This window comes from Corythoichthys intestinalis, chromosome 6 (genome assembly GCF_030265065.1).
Source record: "Corythoichthys intestinalis isolate RoL2023-P3 chromosome 6, ASM3026506v1, whole genome shotgun sequence".
NCBI lineage: Eukaryota > Metazoa > Chordata > Actinopteri > Syngnathiformes > Syngnathidae > Corythoichthys > Corythoichthys intestinalis.
The window spans coordinates 707553-720023 of NC_080400.1; the positions used below are offsets into that span (position 1 = coordinate 707553).

The 12471-nt window shown below is 45.2% G+C and overlaps 1 protein-coding gene across 1 annotated transcript; it reads right to left on the reverse strand.

The window, feature by feature from the left end:
- Window positions 1–647: 647 nt before the first annotated feature.
- LOC130917674 (olfactory receptor 10C1-like) lies at window positions 648–1601 on the reverse strand. The gene has a single exon (XM_057839308.1). It carries the CDS (start codon window positions 1599–1601, stop codon window positions 648–650), a length of 954 nt encoding a protein of 317 aa, XP_057695291.1.
- Between the last annotated feature and the right edge of the window lie 10870 nt (window positions 1602–12471).

Consider the following 12471-nt stretch of genomic DNA (forward strand, 5'->3'; position numbering starts at 1 on the left):
AGATTTTGAGCGCATTTATACACTTTTTTTTTTAAATGCACTTTATGAATGAAAATCAAATAACACACCCAAACACGTTTTGCGCCCAACAGTCAGCGCAATATCTGCGCTCGTCTGTCGCCTTTGGCTGGTAAAAGGTAAAAAACAAAAAAAAATCTTTAGCTTTGAAAAAGAAGCGGTCAACTGCTGCTGCTTTGCGGGGCTCTGGCTTGGTCACAGAAATGGAGCAAAACGGATGTGACAAACTGAAAACCTCAATGAGGGTCATCAACTGTATCTTGGTCACTATTGCAGATAGGACAAACGACATTCGGATGTCTCTCGGCTAACGAACCCCACTCACACAAATCTCTAGTACTTTCAAGTCTTTTCAGTTTCAGTTTCATGTTTGTCAACCTCCCATTAGGTTTTGTATTTGATTTGTCACGCTTACAATTTTACATTGTTTTCATGCACTGTTCATAATTGGCCATCGCTGGAAAAGACCGCTTATGATTAACTGTGCCCTGGAGACTCATTTTGGAAGAGAGAAAAATCGAGAAAGATTTGTTGAGTGAGAGCAGCTTTGAAATTTCCTACACAATAAACACAGCTTCGGTCCAATTGTGTATTTTTTTCCCCCCGGGTTCGGTGGCTGCGGTTTTGCATCAGCCGTGGTCTTTCACCGGCAGGTGGCGGGGGCAGCACAGCAAGCGCTTATACCTTTGTCGTATCTGCGCCATCTGGCCTCCGTAAACCAGCGGCACCACCACCGGCTGCGCCAGCACGTAGTAGAGAGCCAGGAAGCCCCTGAGGCCGGGTGGCAAACCGGCGGCCTCGAAGCGCACCTGCGCCACTTGGAAGGTGCAACCGAAGCAGAAGCTGAGCAGCGAGACCACGTGCGGCGCGCACGTGGCCACGGCTTTGCTCCGCGCCTGCCCTCGGCCCGTAAACACCACGCGCAAGATCCCGGCGTACGAGTACAGCACGGGTAGGAGCGGCGCCACCACCCCCAACGCCGTGGCAGCCAGTCCGTACGCGTAGTTGGCGGGCGCTACGCCACCGCACAACAGCTGCATCACCTGGTAATATTGGCAGTAGAAGCCGGCCACCTCGGTCCCGCACAGCGGCCGGGCCGCGCTCGGAGCCAGGGCCGCCGCCACCCAGGCCATGGACAGCGACCACAGGGCCAGCGTAACCAGCAGGGCCCGGCGCGGCGTGGCTATAGCGCCGTAGCGCAAGGGACGGCACACGGCCAGGTAGCGATCGTAGGCCATGGCGGCCAGCGTGCAGAACTCCACGCGGGCGTAGGAGTAGAGCCCGAAGATCTGCAGGTAACAGGCGGCCGGAGACACGGCGTGAGACGAGCTCAGCGTCTGCGCCGCCGCCGCCGGTAAAAAAGCCGTGCTGCCCAGCAGCTGGTTGGCGAACAGCGACGCCGCCAGCACGAACATGGGCCGGGCGCGCAGCTCGCGGTCCAGGCAGATGAACCCCACCAGAGAGGCGTTGGACGCCAGCACGCAAGCGTACATCGTGACCGTGGCCGCGAAGGCCAAGTACTTGGCCGCGCCCAAGTCGCCGTAGAAAGACAGGACCACGTAGGAGTAGGTCACGTTGGACATGCTCGCTCGGCGATCCAAATTTATTCCCTGCTTCCGATCCCGACCTGTCGAGATTTTGAAAATAAGGTCAGACGGATAGCGTTTTCGTCAGTCACCCCTTCCTAACGGCCGAATCGGCGAGCCGTCATCACCGAAGGACCTGCTCCGACCGCTCGGAGGGCACCGTCGACGGAGTCCTAGCCGAAGCGTCTTTGGCGAGCGTGCGTGTGTGTCGGCGCTGTTTTTCAACGTTTTGCCGGCAGGGAGCACACCCCCGCACGTTATGCGTCACCTTACTTTCATGAATTATTCAAGCGCTCCTCCTTCCAACTCACAGCAAATAGAAAAGCGACACCAACGAGACCTCGCTTGTTTCACAGCGGTTGCTACAGCACCACCCCGTGGAAATCTCGTGCTAAGCAACAGGAAGCAAACAGCAATTTGGCTTTGAGGCCCGACCATCTATTGGAAATTTGCTCGTCGGACCCAACTCGCCCATTGGAAAAGGTGGCCTGCTTCTCAAGCCTTTCATAAAAAAAAAAAAACTAAAAAAAAAAAAACTAGGGCTGTCAAATGATTAAAATTTTTAATCGAGGTAATGACAGCTTAAAAATGAATTAATCGCAATTCAAACCATCTATAAAATATTCAATATTTTTCTGTAAATTATTGTTGGAATGGAAAGATAAGACACAAGACGGATAGATACATTCAACATACGGTACATAAGTACTGTATTTGTTTATTAGAACAATAAATCAAGAAGATGGCATTAACATTATTAACATTCTCTTAAAGCGATCCATGGATAGAAAGACTTGTAGTTCTTAAAAGATAAATGTTAGTAGAAGTTTTAGAAATTTTATATTAAAACCCCTCTTAATGTTTTCGTTTCATTAAAATTTGTAAAATTTTCAATCAAAAAATAAACAAGTAGCTCACCATTGTTGATGTCAATAATTACACCATGCTCACTCATGGTACTAACCCATAAAATCAGTTGGACCCAAACGAGGGCGCCAAACACGAAAAAAAAAAAAACAAGTAACAAGCGGACATTATACTGTACTGTCATTTTAGTCTGTTTGAGCGGGGCATGTGCGTTAATTGCGTCAAATATTTTAACGTGATGAATTTAAAAAATTAATTACCGCCCGTTAACACGCTAATTTTGACAATCCTAAAAAAACAAAAAAAAAAAAAAAAGCTGGATTCCTCAAAAACTATACCAATTTCAAAAAAGATCGAATGTTGAAGTTCCAAATGTCAACATTTGATTTAAAATAAAACATACAGTGTATGACAAAAGTGAGTACACCCCTCGCATTTCTGCAGATATTTATATCTTTTCATGGGACAACACTGACAAATTGACATAATGAAAAGTAGTTCGTGTGCAGCTTATACAATAGAGTTCATTTATTTTCCCCTCAAAATACAGCCAATAATATCTAAACCCCTGGCAACAAAAGTGAGTACACCCCTTAGTGGAAGTTGTCAATATTAACATACAACATGTCAACTGTGAATATTTTGTGTGGCCAGAAGTGCCTTTACTCTCCTGGGCATGGAGTTGACCAGAGCTTCACAGGTTGCCACTGGAATGCTCTTCCACTCCTCCATGACGACGTCGCCTGATATTTGAGACTCTGCGCACCGCTTGAGGATCCCCCAAAGATGTTCTATTGGGTTCAAGTCTGGAGACATGCTTGGCCAGTCCATCACCTTTACCCTCAGCCTCTTCATTAAAGCAATGGCCATCTTGGAAGTGTGTTTGGGGTCATTGTCATGCTCTGTGACCCAATTTCTGGAGGGAGGGGATCCTGCTCTGCTGCAGTATTTCACAGTACGTGTTTCCCTCAATGGAATGTAACTCTCCAACACCTGCAGCACTCATGCAGCCCCAGGCCATGACATTCCCACCACCGTGCTTGACTGTGGGAATGACGCACTAATCTTTGTACTCCTCACCTGGTCGCCGCCACGCATGCTCGAGACCATCGGAACCAAACAAATTAATGTTCGTCTCGTCAGACCATTCCAGTAATCCATGTGCTTTGTCTTCAGCAAACCGTGGGCTTCCTTGTGTATCGTCTTCAGAAGAGGCTTCCTCCTGGGGTGACAGCCAATTTGATCTAGAGTGCGGCGGATGGTCTGAGCACTAACAGGCTGACCCCCCACCTCTTCAATCTCTGCAGCAATGCTGACAGCTCTCTTGCGACGATCTTTCAAAGAAAGCATTTGGATGTGACGCTCAGCTTCTTTGGGCGACCGACCCGAGGCCTGTTCTGAGTGGACCCTGCTCTTTTAAAATGCTAGATGATCTTAGCCACTGTGCTGCAGCTCAGTTTCAGAGTGTTGGCAATCTTCTTGTAGCCTTGGCCATCTTCATGTAGCACAACAATACGTCTTTTAAGATCCTCAGAAAGTTCTTTGCCATGTGCTGCCATGTTGGAACTTTCAGTGACCTGTATGAGAGCTGCACTACAAATTTCAAAACACCTGCTCCCTATGCACACCTGGACCTAGTAACACTAACCAGTCATATGACATTTTGGAGGGAAAATGACAAGCAGTACTAAATTTGGACATTTAGGGATGTAGTTTCTAAGGGGTGTAGATAAGGTTTATATATTAATGATATTAAGATATGAATCACTCAGAAAACAGGGAAGTTTGGTGGTGGCAAAATCATGGTCTGGGGTTACATCCAGTATGGGGGTGTGCGAGAGATCTGCAGGGTGGAAGGCAACATGAATAGTCTGAATTATCAACAAATCTTAGCAGCCTCTTATATTCCTAACCATAAAAAGGGACAAATTCTGCAGCAGGATGGTGCTCCATCGCATACTTCAAAGTTCCTCAAGGCAAAGAAGATCAAGATGCTCCAGGACTGGCCAGCCCAGTCACCAGACATGAACAGGATGAAAGAGGAAGCATGGAAGACGAAACCCAAGAATGTCGATGAACCCTGGGAGGCGTGCAAGACTGCTTTCTTTGGTCTTCCTGATGACTTCATCGATAAATTGTATGAATCATTTGCCGAACCGCATGGATGCAGTCCTTCAAGCCCATGGAAGTCATTAAATATTAAATTTGGATCTCACAGCACCACTACTTCATTCGCTTATGTCATGTAACATATTTTTGTATTTAAAGTACATTTTTTGTTCAATTTTCACACTACTTTCTGTAGACGACAAAACTTTTGTCTTGCAAAATTCTACCTTTATGTCTTCATTAAATGATAAATCTTTTTTCAGTGAAACAAATATATGTTTGTACATTCAACATCATTTGGGAGGGTCATAGCTTTCACATGAGCCATTTCTGAAACCAAGTGAATCATTAAAAGTAAGGTTATTAGCAGTTGTTTCTTCAAAATGGATAAGTGACAAGACTTTTGTCAGGGTCTGTAGATGAGTACAAGCGCAGAGCTCATTCACATATGATTATCATCAGTGGATAGTCATAATAATACACTAATAACAGTCACTCCTGTAGGAGTCAGAGCAGAGTGATAGACCGATTTGCCACCCTTAAAAACAGAGGGCATTCTTTGATACTTCCATCTAACAAGTTACTTGCAATTGTAGCCATTTTTCCCCGTTGTTTAACTGTATTAAAAAATAGACTGAAACAACAACAGCAGTAATAATAATAATGAATAGATTATCAGTCTGTGAGCTGTTTGTGAAGTTTTGTGCTTGTACGCTTTGTTCACTTAGGCTACGTTCATACTTCAGGTCTTAATGCACGAATCCGATTTTTTCGTGTTTTTCCGACTCGAGTGAGGCATTAACTTGATGGTCTGAATGTGACAAGTCGCATAGAACTGGACCATTTCAAATTCGATCTGGGTCACTTTCGTATGTGGTTCAAATCCGATCTGGGCCACATTTTTCCAGACTGTCATGGCGGTCTGTACTGTCCAGTCTCTCAAATCGGAATTCATGCAGCAATTACGTCATCAAAAAGCGAGAGAGACGCTACGGTAGCGGTGCAGCTGTGCGTTATCAGCGCCTAGCTTGCCTTGAACACGGCTTTTTAGGAAGGGTGGGACTTGACGACAGTCATCAAAAAATAAAAATGGGTTGAGGATAAGCCTGAGAATGATCGGTTTTCTGTCTGCTCCATATAAGCAATATTTCAACATTGCTTACACGGCCGAGAGTCGTGTGTGTGACATGCACGGACAGTGCGTGCATGCTAGCGATCCATATACTTTGAATATAAGACTAAACTGGGATTATTTGTGTCTGTTATTTGTGTCCTCTTTTTAAAAAGAAAAATATGATATCCCTGGAATGAATTACTAGGCGGCGAAACATCTACACAATGCTCAACGTGCTTGCGCAACCATCCGCACGCATGCGCACATCGGTTAGAAGCGGTGAGTACTCACTATTTTTGTTTTTATTTTGTTTTTTTTACAACCTTTTCCTTGCCTCAAAGATACTTTTTGATTGTATTACCCTCTAACACTTTTAATCATTGTGTTTTTTTGTGTTAGCTTTGAAGCAGTTGACCACACTAGTCACGTACGTATTTAAACCGTCCTTATTTGATATAACTACATTTAAGTATTTTCTTAAGGCATTTTTTTAGTACGTTCTGCCTGTATGCATCGAAACAAAACAAGTTTACAGCGCACGGTAGTACTTTAGGTGTCAAATTCGACTAATGTAGGACGTTTCGCCGATGTAAGAGAATTTGGCAGAACAACGGATGACAGCCAGCATGTGTGGTCATTTGTTTTGATGCTTCTGCGCATGCGGGTCGTCTTGCTCAGCGCGTGTCGGACTGCGAATTAGTGCGCATGCGTAATACTTGAATGGTCTCAATGGACAAAGGCAGTCTGAACGGGCACGCCAAAAAAGCAGATATGACAAAAAATCGGATTTGTGCATTAAGACCTGTTGTGTGAACCTAGCCTTACATCCTGGGTGCTAAGCCCCCCCCTGTTTTAACGCCCCCGGGTCAGCCAAACTGGCCATTCGCATACGTTAATACTTGTGGCTTTCTGGCAAAGGTCAGTTACAGTATAGGAGTTGTTGTCTAAATTAAATTCCCAACTTGAAAGCCAACTTTGAATTTCAAACACGTTTTTTTTTAGAAAAATTTTTAAACGCTCGCACTTTGGCCCGGGCCCCCTTTAAAAGTTTTTCTTTCAAAGCCCTCCGTGCTTGCTCGGAGCGACTAATGAGCACGTCTGGGCCGAGGGGTCCGAGGAGAGGTCGTTAAGAGCGTCGCTCTCTTGGGCCGTCTTGTTGTTTCATCTTCCTCTTCTCCGGGGAACGCCGGCAGGACAAACATGTTGTGACCACTACGGCCCTTGGGAGGCCATTAGCGGCCACTAGGGGCCATTGGCGGTCTGTCAACTCTCGAGCCCGTCGATCTGGTTCATGCGCTCGGACGCCGCTGTGCTACGAAAACTTGGGCTAGGTTCATACTGCAGGTCTTAATGCAAGAATCCGAATTTTTGGTGTTTTTTCCGACTCGAGTGAGGCATTAACTTGACGGTCTGAACGGGAAAAGTCGCATATAAGTGGACCATTTCAAATCCGATCTAGGTCACTTTGGCTAGGTTCATACTACAGATTTTAATGCACAAATCCGATTTTTTTGTCATATCTATAATTTTTGGTGTGCCCGTTCAGACTGCCTTTGTCCGTTGAGCCCATTCAAGTATCACGCATGCGCACTAATTCACAATCCAACACGGGCTGAGCAAGCATCAAAACAAATAACTTCACATGCTGGCTGTCATCCGTCATTTGCAAGTCTAGGATTCCAGGGAGATTATATTTTAATTTCCAAAAAGAGGACACAAATAACAGACATAAATAATCCCTGTTTAGGCTTATATTCAAAGGATGTTCATCAGTAGACAGTCAGAGAAGTTGTCTACAAATGCAGAGTTTAGCACTGTTGCTTCTCTCCCTAGGAGTGGCCTTCCACCAAAGATGACGCCAAGAGTTCAGCGCAAAATACTCAGGGAGGTCAAAAAGAACCCGAGAGTGTCTGCTAAAGACTTACAGAAATCACTTGCACAGTCCAAAATTTCTGCGCACACAACGACTATATGTAAAACTACGGCCAAGAATGGTGTTCATGGGAAGACTCCACGGAGGAAACCACTGCTGTCCAAAAAAAAAAACATTGACGCTCGTTTAATGTTCGCAAAAAGGCACTTGGACACGTCACAGAAGTTTTGGCAAAATATTTTGTGGAATGATAAAACCAAAGTTGAATTATTTGGGAGTAACACACAATTTCATGTGTGGAGGAAAAATGGAACAGCTCACCAACATCAACACCTCATCCCACCGTGAAGCATGGCGGAGGGAGCATCATGATTCGGGGCTGTTTCGCTGCCTCAGGGCCTGGACAACTTGCAATCATTAATGGAAGAATGAATTGTTTAGGGACTACAGATGTAAATTAGCATATTCTTGCTACAATCTGGCATATTTACATCTTTTTAGATGTTCATCAATGTGCACTGTCCCTATTAAATAAATAAATAAATAAATTCAAAGGTTTTGCAGGAAAACCTGAAGCCGTCTGTCAGACAGTTGAAGCTAAAAAGAGGAAGGATCTTCAAAACACAGAGGTAAATCAACTTCAGAATGGTTTCAGAAGAACAAAATACACGTTCTGGAGCGGGCAAGTCCAAGTCCAGACTTCAACCCCATTGAGATACTGTGGCGTGACCTAAAGACAGCGATTCATGCCAGACATCCCAGGAATCTGACTGAATTATAGCAGTTTTGTAGAGAAGAATGGGCCAAGATCAATGTGGTAGACTGATCTGCAGCTATAGGAAGCGCCTGGTTGAAGTTACTTCTCCCAAAAAAAGGGGGCGGGGGGCACAAAATATTGAATGTGATGGTTCGCTTACTTATTTTTCCCCCTTCTGTCATTGTTTGCATGCTATCCTCATTAAAATATGAAAACCTATAAATGTTTGGGTGGTTTTAGTTAAAGCAGACACTGTTTTTTCATCTGTGTGATTTTGACAAAGATCAGATCACATTTGATGGGGATTTTATGCAGAAATGTGAGAAATTCCAAAACGCTCAGATACTTTTTCATACCACTGTATATTAGCTGAAACAACTTTCAGCCTTATTTTGGCCAAGCCAGAACGCTGCTATCCTTTATCCCAGGGGTCCCCAACCTTTTTTGCACCACAGACCGGTGTGATTTGGGTCTTTTTTTCACGGACCGGTGTCCTGTCAAATTTTGCAACTTTATAAAATTTTGCTCCCAAAGCTTTTGTGGCAGTGAAAAAAAAGCCCTCTTTTATATTCAGTTGGACTCTCAATGTTATCCAACGGTGCTAAAAAACTATTTACATCATACATGTGCAACACGGAAATGGCGTAAATTAATGCTTAACGACACGGCGAAGTCGTTAAGTGAGAGGGCTACGTGCAGTTGTTGTGTGCGCCAAACATGGCAAACGTAAGTTAATATTCCTTTCTTTAAAGAAAGTTTGTAGTGTGTACTTTGGAATCGCTGCATTCGCGGTCCTTTTTAACGTTACACACATGCCAACTTTGTCAGAACACCGGCAATGTGCGGCAGAAAAATACAGCAAATATAAAATAGCATTTGTTTTTAGCCCCGTCGTGTTAAGTGCGGGGAAAAATACAACTCACCCGCTGAATCAGTGGGAGGCCTGAGTTTGTTTCGTTGAGACGAGATGGTCCCGAGATGGGAGAGTGAGAGAAGCTAGCGTCACAAATACGTGATGTTGGAAATTGTAGCAGCTTTCAGCGCGCTCCTAGCGATGTCAGGATATTCCGAAATGACTTTAATCCAGAACTTCGGTAGAGTTGTTGTCTCAAATGTACGTTTAAGTCGCCGTGATTTGCGATCTCTACAAGCTGATATTCCTGTTGCACAGACATGCTCGAATCACTCGGGTGATTCACATACGGGTCACGTATACGGCATACGGCGCCATGTTAAGCATGGCAAACAGGCGCGGGGGGGTGCTTGAGCACCTGTCCCTTTGCCCCTATATGCCCAAAGTGCCCCTTTTGACACCGTCTGTGTGCCGCTAAGCCGCCACATAATTCTCCCTCCCGCACGCTGTTCCTCTGTGATCTGGGTGTGCGGTGAGGAGTCTGAGGACACCTGCTAGTTGAAAACAAACGGTGTGACCCTATTAAACCGTGTTGGAGCAAATACTGTAGTGAAAATTGTTACACCAGGTTTACTGTGGGGATTTTTGAAAAATAATATGTCATTTTCGCTTACATAGTTTTCTACTTTAATAGTGAATTACCCCCCGCCCCCAAGGCTATTTCGACCTGTGTGTCTCTATTCTCTTTAGGCAACCATATTTGTCCGTTCTCTTCACAACGTTATGTAGAAATTTACACATCGTTAAATTCTCTAATCATAATAGTTTTGAAAAAACTGCGGATGGTAGCTCAGTGAACATCTAATTTGGTTTGTTCTAAGAAGAACAACAAGTTGAGTAAGGAAGTTTTGATATAGAGGTTGAAGGAAGAAAAAAGGCAAAGACTGACTGAGTCACAGCCAGAAAGTGTTGATGACAGTGTTGATTTCTATTCACAAAAAAACCATATGTATTTAATCCCCAAAGTAAAATACACTATTGATTCAATATTTTTTTATTTATTGATTCATTTTTAACAAAAACAAATCGGCTCCAACAATTCTCTCCAAAACCTGGGGGTGCTGCAACACCCTCAGCATCCCACTTCCCGCGCCACTGTAGCTCACTCCCGATGCCTTCGCGATACCATGTCAGCTTTAGCTCCGTCACTCGAAGCCGCGTTCGAGCCTCGACAGGGCACCAATGGCGACGTCGGTGCCCTAACCTGGGATGGACGGTGAAGGTGTCGCTGGGTGAAGTCACCCAAACATTTTTGTCGCTGAAGGCCGCCGTCTCAGATTTGTCTCGCCTTGGCTCATTCCATTCTTCCAAAAAAAAAAAATAAAGAAAACTCCTGTTTCCGGTTTTCTTGTCATACATTCTGGTTTTCTCCAGTCTTTGTCTCACTTTTCTCATTTGAGACGCAATCACAGCAGACAACCAGATAAATATGACACGCTCAACTCGGTCTGACCGACTGCACGAGACGAGCGGACGTTTTTTCCATTCGTTCAGCTGACGAATCGATCCTTCGCTCGCTTCTTCGATCGCCCGTCAGCTTATCGTCACGCAATTAGCGCCGCCCGAAGGAATAGACTCGTTAGCGGACCGAAGGAATAGACTCGTTAGCGGATCGTCAGCGGAGGCGCTTCGGATGTGAAGACGTGCTTTGGACCAATTAGCTCGCGCTAACGACCGCGTGGCGACAAAGTTTCTCATTAGGAAAATTTCCATCCTGACGATTTGGAGACCCCTCGAGTTTAATTTGGCCGTGAGCGGTCGGACGCCCGCCGTTCTCGCGGGATGTTCGGCGTCGGCCTATAAGACCCGACGCAGGGCGGCCGTTGCGGACCGACGGCGGATACGCTAGGACACCAGGTACACGTCGTGGGCCAATGCTTTTGTTCTCCATGTGACTTCCTTTTTTAATGCAGCATCAAGTGTTAAACTCAAGTGTCATTTTTTAAAAATAGCGGGATAGCCTCTCTAGCCTTGTTTTGGGAAAATCTCCAAATGCTCTAAATGGATGCATTCCATAAAAACAGCTGCCTGTCTTAGCGTCGAGGAATAGTCTTTGACCATTTGATGTCACGTTCTTTGCAGGTTTTATTTTTCAAGGGCTCCCGACAGATGCCTCCGGACTAATTGACACTTGCTCAATGTCCGCCTGCAACTCGTCGCACGCGGACTTTGTGTTCCGGGGGTTCCCCGCGCTGGCCGAGCGACGTTGGATTCTCGCGCCTCCGCTGGCCTCCGCCTCGGTGTCGGCGCTGTTGGCCAACGCGCTTCTGGTGTACGTCATCGTCAGCGTCCAGCGTCTCCACAGTCCCATGTAAGTGTCGAGCGTGCGTCCGGTGACAGAGTTTGGCGTGGTGCCTTTTAGGAAGGCTACACCCGCGTCCGAAGCAGTTGTTGAAAAAAAAAAACAACAACAGCTACTCTACGTCTTAGACCAGTGGTTCTTAACCTGGGTTTGGGTTCGGCGAAGTTAAACGCAGAGCCTTATTTCGTACGCTGATTAAATCCAGCTTTTTGGACCAGGTTTTGGACTAGCGCGCTCCTAACTTACTGGCTTAATCCATTTCTTTTATTTGCTGGTCCTCGATCTGATGGGAGGAGGAACTAGTTTGCTCAGTGGAAGGTTGACTTGCACTTGGTATGAGGAAATACAACAGCCCAATGAGCAAAGTGGTATCCAATTTTGACCAGTTTATAAAACATGCTGTCAAAATGAGAAGAATTTTGAACAGGAATTAGCTAAATTATTACCTTGCTAGCTTCGCTATATTGGTTTTAAATTTGAAAAAAAAAAAAAGCTTTATTATCTATTTTCCAAAGAGTTCACATGTGAAACTTGTGGGGTTCGGTACCGTTAGCGAGCTTAAGAACCACTGTCTTAGACCACGATCGGCTGCTGATAAGGGAATGCCCCGCCGGCTGTAAAACTTAAAATTCAGTCGGAAATGCGCTACATTCGGGAAGGTCACGATTCCGCCACCCAGGTCTGTATTTACCTAGTGTGGCGTGCAAAGATTTCTCAAAGTTTGCCATGTTCCAAGTCGGGCTTGTCGCTTCAGGGGTTGCCGCCTGCCTGCAGCGAACCCACACAACACCGTACACTAACTTATATCAATAGATGTGATTTTGGGAGTGTTCAAATGTAGGCATAATGTGTTGAGAATGTCTCCTATATGAAGTTTAAACTAGGGCTGTCAAACGATTAAAAATTTTAATCGAGTGAATCACAGCTTAAAA

Coding starts and splice junctions, on each gene's coding strand:
- LOC130917674 (XM_057839308.1), bottom strand. CDS start 1,601: ATGTCCAACGTGACCTACTCCTACGTGGTCCTGTCTTTCTACGGCGAC.